At 38.5% G+C, this 26,129-nt stretch overlaps 1 protein-coding gene across 3 annotated transcripts in view; it reads right to left on the bottom strand.

Moving 5' to 3' along the window:
- Nucleotides 1-26,129, bottom strand: part of PTPRG (protein tyrosine phosphatase receptor type G) — a 708,699-nt gene that overhangs the window by 521,487 nt on the left and 161,083 nt on the right. For all 3 annotated transcript variants that reach the window (XM_036031526.1, XM_028518657.2, XM_028518659.2), the window contains exon 2: nucleotides 9,296-9,400. In XM_036031526.1, the coding sequence (XP_035887419.1) occupies nucleotides 9,296-9,400 (105 nt within the window). The remainder of the gene's footprint in view (nucleotides 1-9,295; nucleotides 9,401-26,129) is intronic.

Here is a 26,129-nt window from a genome sequence, read left to right as displayed (position 1 = left end):
AAACTCAAATGGGTAAAAGACTTAGGTAATGATACCATGAAAGTACTAGCGGAAAACATAGGCAGTAAAATTTCAGATATCTCACATAGCAATACTTTAGACAATGTAACTCCCAGGGCAGGGATGTCAAACTCATTTTCACCAGGGGCCACATCAGCCTCACAGTTGCCTTCAAAGGGCCAAATGTAATTTCAACTCCTTAACAGTTAAGGAGTAGTTACATTTATACAGTCCTAAAATTATTTCAGTCCTTTGAAGGCAACCGCAAGGCTGATGTGGCCCCCCGGTGAAAATGAGTTTGACACCCCTGTCCTAGGGCAAGTAAAATAAAGGAAAACAAAAATAAACAAATGGGACTTCATCAAACTAAAAAGCTCCTGCACGGCTAAAGAAATCATCATCATAATGAAAAGGGAACTCACTGTATGATAGAACATATCTGCCAATGATACACATCAGACAAGGGTTTGATCTCCAAAATATATAAAGAACTCATATGACTCAACAACAGGATGACAAACAATCCAATTAAAAAATGGGCAAAGGACCTGAATAGACACTTCTCCAAAGAGGACAGAGAGATGGCCCATAGACATATGAAAAAATGCTCATCACTAGCCATCAAAGAGATGAAAATTAAAACCACAATGAGATATCACTTTACACCTGTCAAAACCTGTCAAAATGGCTATCATTAATAAATCTACAAAAAACAAGTACTAACGAGGATGTGGAGAAAAGGGTTACTCTAGTGCACTGTTGGTGAGAATGCAGACTGGTATAGCCCCTGTGAAAAACAGTATGGATTTCCTCAAAAAACATTAAAAATGGAACTACCTTTGGACCCACTGCTGGGAATATACCCCAAGAATCCCAAGCTGCCAATTCTAAAGAATGTATGCATCCCTATGTTCACAGCAGCACTTGGCTATTACTATAGCCAAGTGCAGAAAACAGCCTAAGTGCCCATCAATAGGTGAGTGGATTAAAAAACTGTGGTGCATTTACAAAATATAATACTACACAGCAGAAAAAAAGAAGGAATTCCTACCTTTTGGGACACCATGAACAGAACTAGAGAGCATCATGCTAAGTGAAATAAGCCAGTTAGTGAAAGACAAATACAATATCATCTCACTTATAAGAAGAATCTAATGAACAAAATAAACTAATGAGCAAAAGAGAACCAGGGGCATGGAATCATGGAGCAAAGTGAGAGCAGTAAGAGGGATGGAAGGTGTTGAGGACTGTCTGAAAGAACGTGAAGGGATTAGTCAAAGCATATATGAAGGATCTATGGACATGGACAACAGTGTGGGGGTTGACTATGGAGGTGGGGGTGGGCTGGCTGGAGGAGTGCAAAGAGGGAAAAACACTGGGACAACTGTAACAGCATAAACAATAAAACATTACAAAATATAAAATAAAAAATTTTAAAGATCAAAAGGGCTGCATCAACTCACTACCCTCAGAGCTAATTTAAAATCTAAATGCTTTAGCCTTCCATGTACCCATGTTCCAAATGCCTCATCATAGCAACAAGTGGAATTGTCATCATCAATGTTTATCACTTGATATCAACCCGTCACTTAACAATATATAATCCTCCTAATATGTTTTGCAAGGGTCACAGGGGCCCTAAGATATGTATTGATGTCTTCTTACAACATACAATAGCATCCATTAACTTTACAAACACTGTGACATCCTCTCCAGAGAGAAGGTGCTAAGGAATGTAGAACTAAGGCAGCAAGGATTAAAATAAAGATTTAAAAAAAAAAATCTCTAAGATGTAAAAATAATTCCTCTCAAACAGTTCAGGGAAAAAGAAAACAAAACTCAGCCAAGTACTGAAAAATGTTGAAGGTATCCTAAACATAAGGCAATACATTTTTCTCTTTTATACATGAAGTCCAGATTACTGTGTGACCATATGTGTTTTTTCTCACTCTATCTGTACTTGCAACCACCAATCGAAATAAGAAAAGAGTACCTATAGGAAAAAACGGTTTGTTCCACAATGCTTTCCTACTTGAGAGCCTCCTATTCCCAAACATTTAAGTAAAAACAGGGAAATACAAAGGTTAATTACATACGAAGATTCTGCTCAAAGAGCACAAATTTTAAAGGGTATAAAAATGTAAATAAAACACTATACACCACATCTTAATAGGTTCAAGTCTGAATTATTTTTATCTGTATAACCACCCCAGCATTCCTCATTTACTCATTCCTCATTTACCCATTTTAAATTAAGAGCAATGCCACCTCCTGTTGTCTTTGAGATAATTCTAGACCATTCATTTTGCTTTCTCTTCCACGTACTAACAATGATAAATTCCTCTGAGCACTGTCCTTTTCTCTCTCAAATCCTTGATGATACAACCACATCATTTTTCATCTTAACATCTCCCTCACTGACCAATGTCTAACCTTACAACCAGTGGTTTCACTCAAACATAAAGCTGAGTCCACATCCACCATGAAACCTTGAACAATTCCCTAGCATCCTTGGAAAGATGTTCTAGGTCACAAATAGAGTACTGTCAGGACGCTTCAAGGCCCACCTCCAACACCCTATTATTCCCTCTCTCCACCCTACTAAATGCCCTTAGACCTACTGAGCTGCCTCCAGGTCCCAGGTCACTGACACACCGCTTCATGCCTCAAGGCCCTGCATGCCTTCACAAACACGTGTCCATCTTTAAAGTCTGGGGTCTAGCAGCAGCAACTCTAAGGCTTCTCTGGCCCTTCCCCTTACAGCACAACACCTGGCATGCAGTAAGTAATTAATAAGTATGTTAAATGAATAAGTAAACAACTTCTCTTTACAAACTGTAAATAGATTAATAAGGAATCATAGAGAAGATAAAACTTAAAAATAAAGAGGAGTATGATCAGTTAGGGAGAAAAGGGTCAAGCTAAGCATCAAGATGGTTAGCTTGGAAAGATGAATCTTAAGGCTGATTCCTCCCCAAACAGTGTGGTTCCATCAGATCAGAAGGTCTCTGTTACAAAGGAAATGTCCTGGGAAAATGATTCCCTTAATAGATTTGGGAGAAACAGTAGGAGAAGGGCAAATAATACACCAATATTAACACTAAATTTTGAGGTTCTACAGTGTCTTCCATTCTTGTAATGACAAAAGTAGAGTTGAGGCATGTATATTTTGCTTTGCCCTGTATATAAACATTGTTAAAAATAGGCATGGAGATGTTATTTTAGGAATTTAATTTTATCTTAAGTTCACCAGGAGAGCTCATTACTTAAAAGGATCCAACTGTGAAACCTTTTGTAAATCACCCACTAATTTATCTGAATTTCATGGCAGGATCCCTTTGGTGAGTTCCTAAAAACAGATTATGGCATGAGTTCATTTACCCATCCACCCATTCACCCACTTGAACAATATGCACCAAAGATGCACAAAATAAAATATTCTGGCTCACAGTAGGAAACACAAAAAATTATAAGCTATACTAATCCTTATCTTCAAGAACTGTACATTTAGCTGAGGAAATGAGACACGTACCTACCTACACACACAACACACATGTGTGTTATAAAACAAGATGCTTATATAAATAATGTACTGGGGTGGCATATAATTAAAAGCCAAATGCGTGATATCTATTGCACTCTAGAGTAGAGGCCAAGAATTATACCTAGTGATTACATAACATTACTGCTAATCCTCAAAGCCAACCTGCAAGGTATGTCCTTTTATCTCCATTTTACAACTGCACAAGTCATCAAACCCAAGACAATACAAAACGGACAATGCCTATCTCCTCCCACAATTTCCTGGCCAGGGCCCCAATGCCTCCTAGAATAATCCTACTTGACCTTCACGGAGAGCAACACCAGACACTTCTAACAAGAAATTTTGGTCACTGCATGTCTCAGCTGTGGATTGCTCTAAGCATGGAAACTATCCTCTTGTTCTGACTCAGTGTCTTCCTACACAGAAGGAACAAGAAATAAAGATTATTAAAAATGTAAAAAACCAGAAGCCCTGGCTGGTGTAGCTCAGTGGATTGAGTGCAGGCTACGAACCAAAGAGTTGCAGGTTCAATTCCCAGTCAGGCCACATACCTGGGTTGCAGGCCACGGCCCCCAGCAACCGCACATTGATGTTTCTCTCTCTCTCTCTCTCTCTCGCTCTCTCTCTCTCTCTCCCTTCCCTCTCTAAAGATAAATAAATAAAATCTTTAAAAAAATAAAATAAAATAAAAACAGTCTTAGAAGATTATAATAAATAAAACTTTTTTAAAAAATGTAAAAAAACAAATAGAATGCATTAAAAAAGGGATAGGGGGAAGAAAACCACAGCCTGGTTTTCTCTAAGTCTTTGAGGGGGAAGAGAAAGAACAGAGAGCTTTATAAAAATGCTTCAAATTTTTCACTTGAACTTGCTCATTTCCCTTTCCCACAATGATGACCTACTTAGTACGTGTTAGTTTTTTCATGAATGGTCATCACCTCAAGTAACACAGAAAAATATATGTATCTTAGTCAAGTAGAATTAACAAAAAAGAGATTGGTTTAATATTTCCAATGAGATACTCTTATTTGAACTATTGCCCTTTTTTAGCATAATTTTGCATGAAATACATAAAAAGATCTTTCCCCTTTTTGCCCTATCTTGGTATAAGAAAAATAAATCCAAAGATATAAAGCAATCTTGAAATTATATTGCCATTATTATCAGTTAACAATGATATCTTACATTTCTGTTCTGTCTCATACCTCTAATGCTTGATATTTTCCCATTAGACTTAGATATTAAGATTCACCTTTTTTTACAGTAGACAAATTAAGAACCAGAGAGATAACCAATCTTCAGATGATAACAACAGGATTAGACCAAGTGTCTCCAGGCTCCTCCAGACCTCTGTGCTAAAGCTGTAGGTGTTCACAGTGGCATTGTTTGATAAGCCTGAAGCAGTAAAGGTTTTTGGCACTTCAAATATAAACAGAATATATGCCTTATCCAAGATGATGCAAATTAGCTAGTATTAAAGCAAAAAGTTGCACTAATATTAATGAACTGCTATTACAATAATATCCTAAAAACAAGCTTAAATACTTACACAACTCTCCTCAAGTGAGTGGGCTGGAATGCCACAGGAATAACCAAATCAGCATCTTTCACCAAACACCACCCACAAGAAGGTAATCTACAACAGGACAGAGTAACACAAGGAACCCCAGAATGGCCAACACCCACTCATCTCCCTGATCTACCCTTTCAACACCCCACTCGCTCATCCTTGTTCCTCCCAAGTCCTCTCCAAAGGCAGTACCACCGGAATCACTATGAATGCTAACCTGAGTTTGCCAAGGATATTCCAGCACAATGGAAACGCAAGACCCAGGGTAGTGAGGCAGGTAGGGGCTGGGGAGCGGGGAGGAGAAATCATAGCCCAAATCTCTGAAAACTTCTGTTTGAGTCAGGCTAACATCTTCTCCAAAACCAGGGCTGTATCAGTGTGAACAGAAAGGCAAGCCTTTTCTGTGATGGGGCCAGATAATAATGTTCTAGATTTTTTTGGTCAAAGGTCTATGTGAACTACTCAACTCTTCAGCTATAGCATAAAACCAGCCAATGACAATACCCCAAGGAATAGGCATGGTTATGTTCCAATAAAATTTCACTCTCAAAAGTAGGCAATGGTTTGCAGTTTGTCAATGAACCCCTGAACTTGAGGACAGTTTGCTTAATCCTCATTCCCAAATCCCAAATGGGAAATTCTTGGAAATTATGAATGATAGAATTTAGCTCACTTAGTGGTCAGTATTACCTAGTGACCACCCACTGTCAATCACAGCTACCCAGTGAAAGTTCCAATAACAACAACGATAGTGTCAAAAAGAGCAAGAGTAATACTAGGTACTTTATGCCAGATATTTGTTAAATTTTCACATGTATTATCTCATTTCATCACAACAACTCTATGAGGGAAGTACTATTAACTGTTCCTATTTCAAAGATGGGAACACTGAGGATCCAAGCAATTAAATACCGTCCCAACATCATAAGGATATTAGCAGATAAAACTTAGATTTAAGCCATAACCTATTTATATGAATTCAAAACTCATACTCTCACACACCATACCAGCAAAGTATTACCTTAGGAGGAACAAAGACAAATCCATGAACTGGAGGCGTAAGATTAAAATCTGAACCATTAAACCAATCATTCAGAATGTTCTGCTTTGTTTTTGCTAAATTTCAAACACTTCCCTCTACAAAAAAGCCTTTCTTTTGGCAGCCCCACTTTTCAAGCACCATTTATACCTAGAGCTATACCTGCAGCTCATAGTCCAACATCTGTTTTACTGTGATTTAAAGGTCCCGATTTGATGTGCCAAAAGTAACAAGCAACATTTTTGATAGATGCCAAGCCTTCTGGACCTGAGAACCAATATTCCACCCCTTAGGTGTGAGAGGAAGCAGAAGCTGGCACCGTAAAATATGACTTTAGGGATATTACTTATGTTAACCTGGTTAATTTTAAGAAAACAAAAGAAAAAAAGTTTGACCTTCCCCCTAACTGCCTTGAAGAATTTAGATAGAGGGCCTGCCCCCAAAAGAGAGATATCACCATCGATACCATAGATGACTGCATTTTAATATGAACCATCTGTGATGGACACGGAGGAGCCTAGCAAGGCCCATCTGAGCAGAGTCCTCCCTGTATTCCATCCTTCTAAGGCTGCCTGACAAATTTTGTTTACTAAATATTATTGCTTTTCAGAAGTCCTAGACCCTTACCCCACCTACTTCCTTAGTCCAGAATGACTATTATATCACAGCTTGTGTTACTGTCTTTGGAATTGTTATGCTTATGTGAATTCCCTATGTGCATGTATTAAAACTTGATTTTCTCCTATTAATCTGCTTTATGTCATTTTGATTATTAGCCTAGCCAGAAGAACTTTTTAAGGGCAGGAGGAAATTTTATTTTTCCTCACCCACAGATGTGAAGCAACAGCTAATAATGCAACCATAGTAGAATTTTCCAGAAGAAGTAAAGCATGAGGACTATATACCATTTGATACGTTTCTCATTCTTTTCTTTGCCTTTGATTTTTCTCCATTAAGCCTAGTAAGTGACCTCACTGGTTCTTCTAAATCAGTCCGTATCTTTCTGGGCTAGGGAAGTAGCTAGTCCTCATGTGACTATCCAATCCCAATTCCAGGAAAAAAATCTATTAAAAACCAGGGGTTGACAAACTATAACCTGTGGACCGTATCCAAATGGCAGCTATTTGAGTATACCCTACAAAATAAGAATAGTTTCTATATTTTTTAATTGTTGAGAGAAAAAATCAAAAGAAGGTATAATATTTCCTGACATAAAAATTAAATAAATTTCAAATTTCAGTGTTCATGAATAAAATTTATGGGAACACAGCCAGTATGTCCAGTAATATATATGTATGACTGCTTTTACATGAAAATGGCCAGTTGTAACAGAGACAGACCATGTGCCCTGCAAAGCCTAAGATACTCACCATCTGCACCTTTACAGAACAGCATGCCAACTCCTGAGGTTGAAATATCGAACTTTCCATCAATAGAAGATGTTCCCAAACCCAGATACAATGCATTCCAGAATTACAAAATGGAGACTCAGTAAGTCCACTAGAGTTAGCGATGCAACAATTACACCATCCCAAAGATCACACCACTATGTTCACTCTTAACTACTGTAAATAATGAGAAGACCTGAAGCCTTTCATTCCTTTACTGCCACTTTCAACGGGAGATGCTGATGGGGTGTAACTTCCAATTTCCGACTAACAGCATTAGTGTTCTAAATTGATGAACTGTAAATAGCAGGCCACTTTTTGCCTCTTCTTAACTGAATTGAAGCCACAGAGTACAAAAAGATAAATTTTCTTTGGTTTTCTTGGCAAGAAGCTATATATATATATATATATATATATATATATGTAATTTTGGCTTTCATCTTCCAATTTCCTTCATTTATCAAAAATGTTGACAAAGAGGCTTTAATTAGATCACTCTAATCACAAGGAACTGAGTGTGATGGAAGACTTCAGAATCACTATCTGTTCTTTGCAAAACAAAACAGATAGGCTACTCTCCCCGTAGGGGCAGGAGATTTATCAATAGACAAAAGGATGCAGAAAGCCAATAGATAAGGTGTAATTAAAGATCAGGCCTATAAATTTTACACTGACATAAATTTAAGAGGATTTGCATGTAGAAATTCAAGATTCAGAACATAAGTATCATTATGAAAATAATACCATTCAGCTCTGTATGCAACAACATTGCATAATACATAGATTTATTATTAAGACTACTACTCTGCCTCCAAGCCTTTACATATAAAGAACTTGGGTCATTCAGTGCCAAAATAATTTCAAGTGGTCTATCTTCTCAAATATTTCTCCTTAATTAGGTACATTTTCCATGTTCTGAGCATCAAAATCTGTTTTAGAAACAGAAGTCACCTATCAAATGTTTGCTTGTTGTTAGAGACATAATTTAGAAAGCTCTGTGTATTCGTATAGGACTTCATTTTCTCTCTTTATAATGTAATGAAATTACTACCAATGTAATATTCAACATGGTTACAATACAGGGTGTGGCAAAAATAGATTTACAGTTTGTATGAAAATAGTACAATAATTAATAACAAATAATACAAGAATAAACTCTGTGTTTCACAGACTCACAGTTGTACACCTACTTTTGCCCTGACCTGTAGTAGTCTCTCTCTTTACTGGTTCAAAAGCTAAGAGTAAAAATAAAAAAGAAAAGAACTACAGAATACCACAGACTAGAGGGCGGAAGTATATTCAACTAAGATCTGAAGCTCAACTTGCATTTCTTAGATTAAAGCGTAATAGATCATTTTGATATGTGATGCTCTGCAATATTTAGCAGACATTTAGCAGCTCAAAACTAGCCTTATATTTTCTGCTCTCTAAAATCACAGCCACTGGAGAACAACAAAAGAAAAATAGCTACATCTTTTGGAAAATTACAAGTTTGGTACAATAACTCATTAACAAGTAAAGTTCAGAAAATAAATTTAGGGGAAAAACAGGTTGAGAAAACAGGTGGGAAAACAGGTGGGAGAGATAAATTAAGGTTCTTGAATAACCTTGAGGCAAAACAGGCTTGACTATTATTACAACTTTTAGGGAACTACAAAAGCTTTGAACAGACAGAAATCAAAGTGCGCTTTCCAGTTGAGTTTAATAGGATGTTAACTGGCCCCTGTGATCCTGGTCAGGACAAATCAACTTACCAGAGTAGGCCCAGTACGGGTCCCCTGAGGCTTTGCGCCTGCGGATCTGCGCTGAACTGCTGCGTCTGTTGTCCTGAAGGGACCCAACATAGCCTTCTGTCAATGCTGGAAGACAGGGAGAGCCACAGTGAGACAAAGTCATCACCCCACTGGACACAGGAAGGTGTTAAAAGCACACAGCTAAGTGACTTCCCAGACACACAGACCTTGTAATAACTGAATAGAACCTCTTGGTTTTACAGAAAAGCAACTATAGGAGACTCTAGAGAAATTACCATGGTTAATATTAACATTAATCACTGCTTACAGTGAGTCTTTACTTTGTGCCAAGAAGGGCAATACATTAGGCACTTTATGTACGTTATCTTATTTCATCTGCAACAGACTACCAGGCAGTAGACACAATGACCCCCATGGTGAGGCCATTCCATATTTAAGCAAACTGGAGTTTAGAGAAATTAACTATAACTCGCTCCAGGTCATATAACTAGTAGACCTGTAATGTGCAATTTTGGTTCCAACTACATATATAAGGTCATGTCCTAGGTACAAAGGACCTCTAGCCTTATTTGATATTCAGAGAGCAAGGGTCATTCTCTCTCTTTTACAGATGGAGGAATTAAGGTTCACAGTCCCAGGTCACAAAGGTAAATATGCAGCAGGTCAGGCAACCAAACTTAGGCACACCTACATCAAAGCCAGGGCTTCTGCCACTCACCCCAAGCACAGTCTGAGGCCTAGGAGACCTCCCATGTTAAGTATCAGACCTCTACCTCCTTTGAACCCCAAATAGCCAGTCGCCTATTGCACCAGACAATGTGAAATTTAAAACCCTCCGAGAACAGCAGAAAAGAAACATTGCTTAATGATGTATTTTTTGAACACTCAAAATGAATCCAATCTTCTACGCCATTGTGGAGGGTTTCCATCTGCCAGCTACAGTGGTCAAAGCCCTCCCCTCCCATCCCATCACAGACGCAAAATTCTTTTGCTGTGAGCCCACACCTGAGTGCACTGATGTTTAAAAAGACAAATAACACAGGTGCCCAGAATCCAAAATGAAATGCAACTGCTCTTCAAACAATACATCCCAGCTGTCTACGTTAACATTTAAATGCACCCCAACAAAACCAAATGTACTTTTTAAAAGCAGAGAAATGGTTAGGGAGACTGTACAATCAATTAAAGATTAAGATGGCACCAGAGAAACAAAATACTTTTTCTACTCCAAATTAGTCACAGTAATAAGAATAATCTCACCATGATAGTATTAGCTTTGTAGACACTGTGACAGTCATGAGGAAAATTAGGAAACATGTATAACACTTTATGTTTACATGTCAATTGCAAAGAATGGCAAGGACTGGCTTTAAGAGAAGTAATGACTGAACAGAGAACAAAGTCCGTTGACATGAACCCTTCCGAGAAAAAGAGGAATCTTTCACAATACTAAAACACATCTGAAAGGCAAACCTGGTATCACTGCTCATTTGTCCTGAATGACAAAGTCAAAATCTAAGTTGCTATTCATTTTTCAAGAATGATGAAGGTTTAAGTACCGTCCATCCATTCCATCCTAAGTTTTTGCAAATGAGCCATATAGAACCCCCAGAAGTTGACCATTCTAAGCTTCTAGTAATCAATAATAAAATCTCCTGCCCTAGCTGGGTGGCTAAATTGGTTGGAGAGTCATTCCATACACTAAACGTTGCAGGTTTGACTCCCAGTAAGGGCACATACCTGGATTGCAGGTTCAATCCCTGGTCTGGGCATGTATAGGAGGCAACCAATCAATGTTTCTCTCTCATCTCTCTCTCCCCCCACCCCTCTCAAATCAGTGAACATACCCTCTGGTGAGGATAAAAAATAATAATAATAATAAAATAAAATCACCCAACTAGTCTCCTAATCTATTTTTCCCATACACTAAAGCATACCAAATGAATAATTGTTACATTTTCCATGTATATGAGGAAATTTTTTAATATATCTGTTTACTATGTATCTTAGAGCTAGTTTACCCTAATTGTTCCCAAATAATTTGAGTAAAAGAGTGTCTTGGCCTTGGGAGTAATCCATGTGACTTCCATTAGGGCATGTGACTGAGTCTCAGCTACTCTGTCATGTAGAGATAAAAATATCAACCCCACAGGACAGTTGTGAAGATACACAAGTCACTATGAGCAGAGCACCTAACTCTGAATGGGCATATAGTGCTTTTATTTTGTTTTTATTGATGAGAGAGAGACAGAGATGAGAGAGACAGAGAGAGAGAGAGACAGAGAGAGGGAGGGAGAAATTGAGATTTGCTGCTCTACCCGTTCATGCATTCACTGACTGATTCTTGTATGTGCCCTGACCCTGGATCAAACCTGCAACCTTGGCATAAGGGAACCGTACTCTAACCAACTGAGCACCTGGCCAGAACTAAGGCCTGGCAACATAGTGGCAATTTGTTGTAGTCACTGTTTTTAAACCATCCTACCTCCCCACCCACTCCCTTAGCCAGGAATCATATATACTGGCCCCCTCGCCCATCTGCCCGCCAGCTCCAGGTTGGGGTAGACACTGGCTTATGCTCCCGGCCTCAATAATATGTTTAGAAATGGGGACATCTGCCAATCAGAGAGATTATTCTCTGTTCCTCCATGATTACAGTATAAGCTGGAAGCCTCAAGGGGGTGATTGAGGGTCCAGAAAGGGATCAGGAGAGGAGCTTGAGAGTAGAACCAAACCAGATGAAGCAAACTCTAGAGATGGATTCTTGTTGGAAAATGTTAAGCCAGACACAAAGCCAATTTAAAAACAACCCCATGTTAACTTTCATATTTACATAAACCAGTTACCTGCCAAAGTGTACTTTTCTGTCTTTTATATGCAAAAGATCCACAAGTGACAGGAACTGTGATCTGATGACCTTCAAAAAAAAGTCACTTAAACTCCTGATCATCAAGCTCTCCGTCCATAAATGCCATTGATGGATTACAGCTCTGACTCTCAACTCTGGCTGCTTTTAAAAAATAAAAGTTAAAAAATTAAAGAACCCTATACCATGGACCCTACCTGCAGACATCAGGATTTAATTGGTCTAAGGGGTATCAGTATTTTTTTCCAAGTTATCCAGGTGATTCTCTTGATGTCAAAAATAAGAAGCACAAACCTCCCTAATGAGCCAGACCTAGGGTCCAGTTCAGCTCTGACAGTCTCAGCCCCTACCCTACAATCTGTAACTTCACATGCCAAGTCTTAACAGTTGCATCAGGAAGTACAACTTGCTAGTACTGAGAAATAGACCCTAACGCGTGGATACGGACCGTGAGTGCAGGTTTCCAACAACTGCCAGCTTCCCAGACCAACAAAATATTGTATTAGTAAAAAATTAAAACTACAGAGATATATTTAATTCAAGAAACAAGAGAGACACATGTCAGAAGGTCCTCCCCTGACACTGCAGGTCAATGGCATCCATGTTCCAAAGGGCAGACACCTCCCTAGCCATCCGTGCCCATCACACTGTGGTGTGAGCAATGGAACTGCCTGTCTAAAAGTAGATCAACTTGGGACAAAGTAAAAGTAAAAGGTATGGTTTTGCTGTATATAGACCAAAGGACAAGAAGTAACATGGGGGAGAAGGCCACCTCGAGGAAGGTGGTTACCCCTGTCTTCATCCCACTCCCCAGAGTACTGAGGTACAGTGTGGACTGGACACAGCAGGGTGAGAATGGGCAGGAAACCCTGATTCTGAAAAGTATGCTGCACGTGGCCCAGGATTCCCAACCTACCACCCACAATGAAGCCTGATGTATAGTGGATGTTCAGTAGCTAGTGAGCAAGTGATTGAATGAATGAATACATGAAAAATCAGGAGGCTGATGGTATCTGAGTTGGGGGTAAGAGTGTGTGTATCCACATGCATATATGCTGTGTTTATATACACCACAAGCAAAAGCACCAGAAACAAGCACCATCTACAACATGAAGCAGGGAGGAATAACCACCCCCCAGGACCTCATAAGCAATTCTTCCTACAGACAACTCAGAAATGAACAGGGTAGCAACAAACTTTATCACCCTGGCACCAGCTTTCTTTTTAACACATAAACTGTGCATTAAAGATGACTATATTTACTGTTCCCTTTTATTTCATCTATGTCAATGATGTGTGATTTCCTTTTCCCTGAAGGAGAACATAACCATAGACTACTGGCACTTGTATATTTAAAACAAAACAAAATCTTAGTCCCAGATGTATTTTCATCATATGACAAAGACTTTATTTAAAAAAAACTTTAAAAATTATTATTTGAATAGCAGACATAAAGGTGCATCAGGTATATTAAGGCACTTACTATTTTATTGGAAAGGAACAGAGATTTGCTAAAAGAAACAATCTGCGGATCCCAAGTAAAGACACAGACTCAGCACACCAAATCCAATCAATTTTAATTCTCTGTGCACTCTTCGAAACTCAATCAGCCAACCAGCGGCAGCATGGCAATGATATGTACGGTAAGGCTATGAAACATGCTATTGATTTTCAATATCTTCTGTGCAGAAAATTAAATTATGCAAATGCATGCCTTTACGGATCCTTACCTTAATGTAAAATTGTATCCCTGTTTATGTCAGCAACTTAATTACACAATTAAAAATGAAGCATGCTTATGAAAATATGTAGTTTCATTCTTTAGAATAGACAATAACTGTAAATCTGCCCTTAATTATCATGTGTCTAACAAAGAGGAGGAGCTGGTGTTACGCAAACACATCCTACCAAGTTCTACAGCACCAAGCCCACAGCAGGGGCTGAAGTAGTCCATCAGCATAAGCTCAGAGGGGCTTTTAAAAGTGCGGCCACCAAACTTGTCAGATCTGAGACTGCAGTGAGGTAACAAAGGTAAGAGGCACAAAAAGTGTTCAGTCCTGTACAAGGATGCAGACTGTTCCTCCAAGAGGTCACCTCTAGTGTGTCTGACCAACACACAGAAATGCACAAGCACACACCCAGGCACACCCACACGCACAGCCTAATCTGGGCGTGAGAAATATCAAACTTGGGCAGCCTTCAATTGTCTGGATACTGTAATAATGAAATGAGTTTTCAAAGGGAAAATCCAGCTGCTCCCACCATCCAGGGCAATCTGAGTCTCTCAATTCTGACAGGATGAAAGTGAAGATTTTTCAAACCAAAAGCATCAACTAGCCACCATGCTATGTCTCACTCAGCAGGAGGAATCCAGCTACTGTGCAGGGTGACAGATATTTTCATCAGGTAGTTTTCATGAACTCTATCACCTCTGAGAACTTCTACCAATACTTCATTTCCAGCCTGACACTAAAAAGATAAAAAAGTTTCCAAACCCAATGATTTCCTATAAAAATATCTTAAGAGTTATCCACCTCCAAAGATATCAACAAAACTGTTTCCTATGTGCATGATTTGACTTCCCAGAGCCACCAGACAAGTTTAAAACAAGAAGTGTTCTTACTCTGTGAATATAAAAGCAGATGTGTATCCCATCTGCCTCAACTGTAATCTTCAGGAGGAAGGATTCTGCGTAATCCTTACTCTCAGGGTTTCACAGAGATTTTGATTTAGGGGAAAAAAAGAGTTTCAAGCTGTGTTAACTCTTATGTGTTAATGTGCAGGCTGAACATTCTTCATACAAAGAAACCAGCTTCTCTAAACACTACATTAGATAACAATCTGGACATGAATGTCTTTTCTTCAGTTTTACTGCCAGAGAGAAGAGTCACTGAATATACATGGGATAAAAAGAAACATTTTTCTCCCAAAACTGCAAATGCATGAATTGAAATGACAGAGTACAACTGATATCTTACTGTTTTTAAGAAAGGTGGTATATTTACATACATGCATTTGTTTATCTGAAAAAATAAATGGAAGTCTGAGGTGCCCACCAAGAAAGGAAGACATGCGGTCACTTCAGGAAATAAACACAGCATTCCTCCACATTAGGTTTCACCTTACCGTACTGAACCGACAGCATCCACTGAATAACAGCTATGTCAAGATCTCCCACAGGGTAAAGTGGTTAGATGGTAGATGTTAGGGAGAACGGAAAACAGTAAGTTTACGGTAAGAACAGCCCAGAGATCCATCTACAGCATGTTGTATTACAAAATGCACTACAACACATCTTGTACTCAAGGCAAGATAGATCAGTGACAGCTGAGTGTATTTCCACTTTTAACTGTATGTCCAACTCTAGGTCATTCCAAAGGACTTAGACGCCTGGGAGAAGTGGTCAGCTTCCATCCAAAATTAAAAACATCAAGACAACAACAACAAAAAAATTCTGGTTCCCCAATGCCAGAATGAAAATTACTTAGGATGATGGATGGATGGCTCCCATGTAACAAGAGTCCTAGTTCACTGCCAGAGTTACTGCCAGAAACCAGCCCACCAAAATAAGTAAAAGGCACCCGTTTTTGCAAATCCAGAACACATATTTCCAGAATGGCAGACAAGCAGTTAAGCAGGCTGTTTGTATCTATTATAACTGCTCACACAACAAACTAATTAAAGATCCCTCAAGGATGGCGAAATCACTGTCAAGCATAATTTTCTCTAAATTTTAAGAGTATTTAAGAACATTAAACCACACAATAATCTAAAATGAATAAATCTTTATCTTTTTGTGCCTATAATGGGCAAAAGTATCAAATTATAGTTAAAATAATATTCCAATCAGTCTCTCATCTCTCCTTTGTGACTATCATTCAGTTAATTGTAGTAAAACGTAGTTAGCAAGTGTCCCAAAAAGTAAAATCATGAAGTGCATTCCTCTGTAACTACTTCATTACAAATAGTCCCCTCAGTTATTTGTGATATTGAGCTGACCTCAAATATAACAGATATTACAACAAATTATCTATTTTATCATAGTGAATTGTACTTATTGTCCCAACTACAAAAATATGTCTTCTCATCATCTGAAGTAATAAAGAAACCTCACATAGAGCCATGACTGAAACTTATAGGCAATTCAAGGGAAGGAGGAATCACACAGGAATGCAGTATCCTAGGGAAAAAGGGAACACGAAGCAGGCTTGTAAAAATGAGTTAAGTCAGAAGAAGAAGTAAAATACTGAAATTCTCTCTTCATTATTTCACTGTAAAGTAACATTCATTCCAAAAGCAGAATCTATTTTTTTTAATCAACTAGGACTAAAGGAAGAAAAAATTAGAGCCATGCCTCTGCTATTAACTACATTAACAGTTTTAAAATTTCAGAAATAAAAATGCATGATTCCCAACAGGTTCAAGAAAAGGTACACTAAGAAAACTGATTTACACAGGGACTCAGAACCACACTCCTAAAAAAGAATTGTAGGCCTGACTTCAAATATTTTATAACAGCAGATAAAAATAAACCAACCAATGCTTTCAATGCATTTTAACACTATATGATTTTCAAAGTATCGTATCTCTGGATCTCACAAGATTCCTGGGAAAACAGGGATTAATCATGGATAGTATTATGCTAATGTTGATCACAACAAATCCACACTTCTAATTTGACAACTGCACCATCTCTCTGAATCCTTAATAATCAACAGAAATGATGAGTACAGATCACAGATCACATATTGTGGCCATCATGCTAAACACAGCCATTGACCCAGATGTTCTGTTTCACCCACTGTACATGTATGCATGTGTCTTGAAGTACTGGCAACATGGAGAGCTCCAATATCCGTGTTTTGTTTAACAGGAGATCTGTACTTTGTTCCCAAACAGCAACAATATGCCAAGTCAATAGCGACTAGCTTTTTAGAGAAGAATCATGACCCCACCCATTCCCATTTGATTCCCATTTTTATTCCCTGTCTACTCTCTATGCATTTAAGTATGCCACCCATGGCCTGGCCCAATAATAAGCTGCTTACTAACTCAATTACCGTCTATGTGGCAGGCATTATTAAAAGTAACATCAATACAATGGCTCATGTACTTCTTTTAATAATATTGTAACTTATGTACAATTATTCAGAAACAGCATATAACCTGCCCAAGAACACACATCCCTAAACAATGTATTACTTTGAAGCCTATGTAATTGTCTTTATACAACAACCATTCTTTACAAAATTGAATTTTAGTAATTATAAAAATACCTGCATGAATAGCTACTCCACCTGCTCAAACATAAACATCACAAGTAAGAAATAGTTTACACATGTGCCTCAGAAAACTAAAATGTAACAAATGCAAAAGAAGCTGCCTAGTCTTCTCTTCCTGACACCACTGGCAACTGTCTAAGATAAAATCATGTCACCATAACAGAACAAAAAAAAAAGTCATTTTTCTAACGTGATATGGAGAATATCCTATTATAATTATATAAACATTGGTTATTGTCTATAGAAAAGAAGGGCACTTTTATTCAAGAACAAGTTAATATTAAGTTACAACCGAAGTCAGAAAAACGAAGTGATACACTGAATAATAAATTCTCTTCCTTTTCTCTTCTCTTTAAAATTTATAACTGTGACTACCTAATAAATTTTTATAACTGAGAAATAAAGGATAAGCTTTATAACTTGGGCTTCTTATACAGGGTGGGGCAAAAGTAGATTTACAGTTGTTCATATAGAATATAATGCAATAATTAATTAATAACATAAGAATAAACTGTTTCACGCACTCACAACTATAAGCCTACTTTGGCCGCATCCTATATAGTTGAGTCATTTATATATACATACTCCCTGTGAAATACTGAATGAAAAATATTTAGTAAAATGGGTATTTTTTTTAATAGAACAAAACAAAATGGCCCAGAAAAAAAATCCTACTTAAATGTCTTTAGTACCCATTTCAAAACCATGGCACATCCACCTACCCCAGCAAAACATGCCAGCTTGGAGTACATGATTCACATTTCAGAATTCAGATGCAGAGAGCTTCATGTTGACAAAAACACCCAAGATAATTCCCAAACCATAAGAGAGGGTAGAAAACACATTGCAGGCATGTGCTCTAAGCCCTCAGTTCAGGGATCACACAGAAGTCACTGCAATCATGACACCAGTTTGCTGCAGATACCAAGCATGGCTGAGGACAGGTCTGCGCAGGTCTGAGTGAACCCAGAAACTTGTGACTCGGGGCCAAACCAGGGACACCACCGTGAGAGACAGCACAAGCGGAGCCCTATTACCATAGAGCCGAGAAGCCACGTCAGAGGAACTGCCCTGCACACCTTGTCTTCTCCATCCTCCTTCCTGGACCAAAGCACCAACATTCCAAGGAGTCAGTAAGAACTAGAATATTCTCTTTGTAAAAAATGATGAAAACTGGACTTTGCTGATGACCATACCATTGTTAACCAATCCGTGAAATACAAATGCAGCCCTTCCAGTCTCCAGCCAGTCTGTGAAGTACAGACCGAACCTTCCCTCATCTAGCACCAATGAACTCGCTTGTCTTTATACAACTTACCTCGTCTCCCCCCTTTTCCCACAAAACCCCAGGAGTCCCTCTCCTGTGGGGGAGTGGGAGGTGCCACTATTTGGACTTCTGTATAACTCTGTACTCCCTGATGTGCAATTTCTTTAATCCCAGAGAATCTTTTTTGTTAAGTTATTGCCTCCTATTAACACCACTTAAACCCTGACCATCCAGGCCTAGCTATCCATTTATTCTCCAGACCTCTGTTCGGTCAGCAAGGCACCCATGCCTTCACATACAGTAGTTCCTAACTCCCTCCAGCCAAAAAGAGAATTTCTAGGGAGCTTAATGAGATGTACGCAAGTAGTAATGGTCTCTCCAAGGTCAAATGCTAATATACGGGAGGCATTCAGGAGTGCTTGACCCCACATCAGTCCTGCCTTCTCAGAGCTTCAGCCCACTAGGCAGGTGAGCTAGTAACTACACAAATTATAGTTTGTATACACAGTGAAACAAACATGAAAAATTAAATAAAACAAACATGCTAGAGCCACAGAGAATACAAGTAGGGAGGAAGTTACTCGGAGACATAGTCAGGGAAGGAGATGTCATTTAGGTGAAGTCACTGGCAGGATGAGAGGACAGAGTACAAGAGGGAGAGCAGCACATGTGAGGATGCGAGGCAGGAAAGGCGTGAGGCCGCCTGGGGGAGCCTTGGTGCGCTGGCTGGGGTTGAAAAGGACTCCGGGACTTTGAAATGAGCCTGAAGGAGTCCAAGAGGAGTCAGTGTGTCCGATGTATGCCTTCCTTTAAAGCAGCTTCACTGCGATTCAACGGTCTTCAGTATATTCTCAGAGATGTACAACCATAACAACAATCTAATTTAAGAGCATCTTTATCAACGTATATTTTGAAAAGGTGACCCTGCTAACACAGAGAACAGGCTGAAGGGAGACTGGCCAGAGCAGAACACGGTGGTGCACCGCCCTGGCCGCAGGGCGAGCTGAGGCAAATGGTTCATTAAATGTGTGCTCGCACCTGTGTGCAGGGGCCAGCGCTCCTGGAGGCGAAACTCTGGAGAGCAGTCTCCTGACAGTCACCTGACCAAATGCCAAGCCCCTAGTTTTTGGTTTTGACAATATTTTCTACAATTTCCCTTTTGCCCTTTATCACCTGGGTTGGATATGCTCTAGTTAGATCAGGCAATTAATTGTTTATGCACATCAATTAAAAAAAGGTAACAGTTAATGAAAGGCAAACAAGATGTAACCGTTTGCAAACAAAATGGAGGGAGGCAAAAATACACATTATATTTTGTTAGAGTTATGCAACGCATAAAACTATATTCACAATATTATACAAGAAAATTACCTGCTTATATGATACCCACAGAAGAACAGAACACCCTACTACAGATGTTGGAGGAGCTTAGATGGGTGATTTTTTTAAATAAAATTTTTACCATTGTTTAAATATAGATATGTGCGTGGCTTAAACCCAACTTAGCTTCTCTCTGCCTCCCCAAATGATATTTAAAAAGGAAAAAAACCTCTCTTCCACAGGTAGGTGGGAGCACTGGAACAGGAAGCGGCCTAAGTAGGGGGTAATTAATAAATTTAATCTATGGCAATTCACTTCTGAATGATGGCAAGGATTTTGTCTTTAGCAATCCTTCACAGCTGTCTATAATCACAAAAATATAATCAGAAACAAATATGTTTTGTGGCTGGTAGGGAGAGATAAATCACCAAGTATCCACCTCTCTGTAACTCGAAGTCCATTTCTTCCTCCTGAAACACTGAGAGATAGGCCTCCCATAGATTCATCTGATTCAACCAATGTAATAATAATGCAAGGAATTGGGGCGTATTGCCCAGGCAACCACTGTGATGCTGCTGGTGAGACTACCCCAGGGCTACAAGTTCATTTTTGTTATCTCCATTTTCATTAGTGTTAGTTTCACTTTCCAGAAAGAATGAGGTTTGCTTTGTTCTCTTCAGTTGCAGAAAGAAATCTGTAGAAGAAACAACTTGCATTCTGCTTTGCTTGAAGAGGAATTATTTATTCACTTGAACTAACTCAATGGAAGCCTCAACAAAAATAACTTAAATGGAAAAAGAATTATTTAACCAAAAGTCCTCTCCTGATAAAGAAATGGCAGCTATTAAATCAGAGTTGGCTTCTTTTTTTTTGTTTTTGGTTGTTCTTTTTATAAAACCTCTGACTCTGACCAATTACACCACAAAACTCATTTGAAGCATCACATGAAAAAGCAGTTTTATGTCTTTAAAAAGCTCAAATACAAAACTGGAAGTTTCAGTTCAATTTATTTTTGTTCCCCTGACTATTTATATACATGAATCTGAATGGAATCAATTGCAAGGAGACTTTTCTACTCTGAATTCAAATCCTTATATAACTACAATACAAACTGGGGATCAGAGGGGGTATGAAAAAAGTTTCCTTTATTTATTTTCATACATACAATGATACTGAAAAGAAACTGTGTACCTTTCGAACCTTCCCTATCAGGTGAAATTCAATGAAACAAACTGTGAGTTTGATTTTTAGACAGCAGATGACAGAGATGTAGCATCTGCATGAATCCTCTGGAACAAACCCTCATATCAAAACTACAGGACTGCAAATTACAGAAATCCTAAGTAAATTCTGAAAAAATACACTCCTCTAAACATTACTTACCAAGATTTAATTGAACACATTTGCTCTAAAATATCAACTCTGCATAATCAGTGAGTGAGCGTTGAGTGAAAAAGTGAGAATGCATGGCTCTGGCAGCTGTGGAAACCTCCGCCCTTCCCTTCTGTGCACAGCCATGCTGTTTGGCTGATCCAGTCTCTGACATTTAACACAACAGAACCAAAAAGGCTGCAGATTTCAGGTGCTTCAGGTGTTTCAGAAATCATGCCTGATATCTGATGTTTGTTCAGACATAAATATTTCAGAAAAAGTAAAAACAGTTTGTGAAATACGTTTAAACCTTTCCCTTCACTCTACAGAAGGGAGAACTCTTTGATAGAAATGCTCTGACCAGAGAGTTCTTAATGAGGTAATATTACTCAAGGTGTGCTCAAACCCAGAACAAAACAGTAGATGAAATAAAGAAATAGGACTAAAGATATTGTGGCAAAAACAAGACTTTTAATATATGTTTTGGAAAGAAGTAAGGATACTTTTTAACCTCTCTCAATGTCAACAAAATAAATTCATTCCTAAAATTCTTCCTGCCCTACTTTTGTTCATAAAATTAACAAAGATAATTAAGAAAGATGCTGAGGACAGCTAATATTTCTTTAGCATTTACTGTGACAGAGCTGGTCAGATGGATTATTTCATTTAACCCTCACCAGAAGGTTGAGGAGTAAATAAATCCTCTCATACTCCCATTTCCCTAGGCACAGAATAGACCATTAATCACCTTGTCAAGGTCACATTACACTGTGAGGATGGAGAAAGGAATTCAAACTCAGACCCTCTAAACACAAAGGGAAACAAAGCTCCGCTGAGCTTCCCTAGAAAGTCTGAGGGGCTACAATATGGACACGGAAGGCACCTCATTTAGGTTCTTTTGAAAACATACACAAAGACCCAAATATAACATATTACACAGAATATATTTGTACTGATTCCAATGCGATTCAAAGTGACCTTTGCAGCAGGACTCCCAGGGACAATTTTAATTTTATACATTCTGTCTCAAGGACCCCAGTAGTTACTGAGATGTCCCAGTCCTGTGTTCCAAAAGAGGCAGTGTGTTTTCAATTGTCCTTTTAAGAGATTTCACACGAAAGAATCCCCACTGTAAAAACACTCTAGGTACAACTAAAAATACTATAATAAAAGTGATAATTCCTGAAAATTATTAAAAGGCTCGCAAAGAGAATTCTAATGCTACAGCCTACACAGGGAAGCATTACACTAACACCAAGTAACCGCTGAGAAAATAATTCACTTTCTCAAAAACAGAAAAAAAAAGAATGTTCCACGCAGGCATATGTTCCCATTTTAACTGAGAATTGGGGATTAGAAAAAGCCTTTAGAACTGCTGTGTTACAGTCGAGTCCAGCTACATGGGGCAACCCTGAGCTGAGATATGCTGTGAGTTTAAAACACACACAGGATTTCAAATACTGAGCAAAACACACACAAACACACACACACACACACAAATATGTACATATGATTGCAAAATAGCTCATTAACATTTGTGACTTTAGTTACATGTTAAAATGATATTTTGGATATTCTGGATAAAATAAAAAACTAAACCTCCATATAAACTCTCTGTAACATGTTACATTAACACTATGCAAGTCAGCTCCTTTGTCTTTTTTTTTTAAATGTACTTCCTATAATGCTCTTACCCCAGGCACCAAATGTGACCTAGAATAATTTAGTGAGCCCTCCGTCTTCCTTCTATCTACCCCTTTCCCACAAATTAGGGGAGCTCCACTTCTTTTGTTTTCCCTCTTCTTTTCAAGAGACTTCTGATTCAGTGGGGAGGGGGGTATTTTTATGGAGGCATATGGTCCACTGGTCTCTTCATGGCTTCAGCTGTGGAAATGTAAGGCTCATAAATCAACAGGAGGCCTAATGGCTCGGCACTGAAGAATACGGGAACATCATGGTGTTGGGCATGCTGCCAGTCTATTTTTCAGAGGGGACAGAGTTAGGGGGCCACATATACAGAGTACAGTTTGATTGTAGACACTATTACTTCTGGAACAGAACACCAAATGAATCACTACATTAAATCTGGAAATATAGTTACCCTTCTCACAATGACCATGAACATTTTCCAAGTAACATGACTTTAGAACCTTTCCCAAATTTTATATCCAAAGGCAACATCTGAAGAAGTCTAGGCATTCCCGGGGGTGCCCAGTTCCCCACATGACCACTCATCCTGGTGTCAACCTTTGGAACTCCAAGCCTTCCTCCCTGAAAGAGAACAGGACATGCCTTGGGAGACAAGGCCCAAATGCCCAAATCACTGGTTAAAGTGTTGTTGCAAGAATACGCCTTTAAAATCATAATTTTTCTGTCGACAGTGAGTCTCTAGAATACACTTTTTAAAAACTCTCTTCTGGGATCACATGCAGGTGGTCAACAGACTACATTTGGAGCAACATTAATTTGCTCAAATCATCAACAACAAAAACCCACAGTTAATAGAAGACAGGAAAATAAAAATCTTTTATGAAATAAGTTAAGAAAAATATTTTTAATTAAGCCCTCTAAACTGATGTGTCTGCAGAACGCCTGGAGATAAAAAGTGTGTTTTGCATTTCTTTCTGCTCTGGGTTTTGAAGGTCACGGGACTCACAACAGATGTGGCCTGGTTTGAACCAAAAAGGTCTGCACGGCCAACAACAGTTAATGTAAAAGCACAACAGCTGAGGCACTGTGGCTGCAACAGTTGGTGAGCTCCAGCCCAGCAGGACAAGCCCCTGGCTCTGCCAAAACAGACCATATCCCTTGCAGGTCAGCTGCCCAGGGGTGGGACCAGCAACTTATATGCCCACGGTGGTCACAAACCCCATTCCATCAAAGAAGTCACCTCAAACCTGAGGAAGACCCATGTAAATGTACCTAAATAGCACAATGAGATGCACCATTACTTTGCTGGAACAAATGAAATAATGAACAATTACTTTGCTGGCAACAATCTTGGAGCCATGAAACTGATCAATAATCATATCACACATCTAGGCATTTCCACAATAAATTCTTTCTTTAATAGCATTTATTGCTTTTTCTGATTATAAAAGCAATAAATATTCATTGTAGAAGCCCATTAGGTGAAGCACATTAAAAAACAGGGCACATTAAATAAACAAAAGGGTACATAAAAAGCATAAAAAAAATAAAAATAACCATAACCACTGATAAAATTTGAGTATATTTTTTTCTTTGTTCCAATAATCAATGGGGCCATTTTTTAATGTATGGTGCATCTTTCAAAAATTAGTCTGTTTAACTTTATTAACTCTCAAAGTAGATGAATGTGCATAAGTAAAGCTCATTTCTACAAAAATTAAAAGTATCACCACTAACAGGCCATGTGACTTTGCCCAAACCCAGCTGTTTTGTCTGTAAAAAGCAGGCATCAGGGAAATGACTACTATGGTCACCTCCCATTCTGACATGGTCTAATGTGAACGACTTTTTGTCTCCTGTCAAATACTCTAAATTAACCAAGATCAAATGTGGCAGACTGGTGGCCCACTACCCGGAGCCCATAAAAACAGAATATCATCTTAAAAGCTGCCAACATTTACAAAGGGGAAAGGACATGTGACAACTGAGCCTTTAATATTCTCTTCAAAAATTTCTAATATCAAGTCATACCCAACCATATGGCAACAACTGGCTCAAGATGCACAATTTTGAGTCACCTTCACTGAGTATAAACTTTACCACTGTCCCCACCAATCACAAATCTGTCCCCAGCTGAGATGCCAGGTATTAGCTGCAGATGCTCCTATGCTTAATTTTATAAGATGCTTCTATTATTTACGGTACACCTCCCTGGTCCTTTTAAACAAGTGGGTTTGCAAATCCTTTAGAGAATATTTACTATGTGAAATAACAAGATTATATATATAGATATATAGATATAGATATATAGATATATAGATATATATGCTTATCCATCTATATGTGTGTGTGTGTATACACATATATCTTAGAGGTAATCTTAATTGAAAACTTACTATGTGCTAATCAGCCTTTTAGTCCTGTAATTTTTTAATCCTCATGACAACACTACAAAATAAACACCATTGTTCAACCCACTGTAGATGACCAAAATGAAGGCTTAAAAACTTACTGATGTGCTTACAGTCACATAAATAGAATGTGGCAAAGTCATGTCCAAGGTCAGCGCAGAAAAGTAAATAGTTCAGGACAAGGTATGTGATTCGGTCCCCTCCAGTCAGCATCCCTGCTTTGCCAACATGCTAAGTATACATGAGAGACATGAAATGCACTCTAACGGGATAAAAAAAAGAGAGAGTAAGGATGGGACTGAAAGTGCCACATGTCAACGGCGAAGGAAAAAAGCAAAAAAATAAAAAACAAAATAAATAAAAATCACCAACAGTTCAATTGCAAACTTGTAAACTGATTCACCTTGGAGACAAGTAGATCAGCTATCAACATTAGCCAAAATCAAAAAGGTACAATAAATAAAACTCAGCAACTGTCAGTCTCCATGAATCTTCACAAACTGCTGATAACAAAAATGATCCCGAACATAGAAATAAGGTAAGGAGAATGCAGCATTTCCTTTCAATGCCATAGTGGGTCAACCTTAACAAACTTACCCAAAAATCATTTAATTACCTAGAGGAATGTACCATAGTTTGACTTGCTATTCACTAGGATTAAACACCA

Source organism: Phyllostomus discolor, chromosome 7 (genome assembly GCF_004126475.2).
Source record: "Phyllostomus discolor isolate MPI-MPIP mPhyDis1 chromosome 7, mPhyDis1.pri.v3, whole genome shotgun sequence".
Lineage (NCBI taxonomy): Eukaryota > Metazoa > Chordata > Mammalia > Chiroptera > Phyllostomidae > Phyllostomus > Phyllostomus discolor.
The sequence above is the reverse complement of the archived record's forward strand: the minus strand, read 5'-3'. Positions and strand labels throughout refer to the sequence as shown.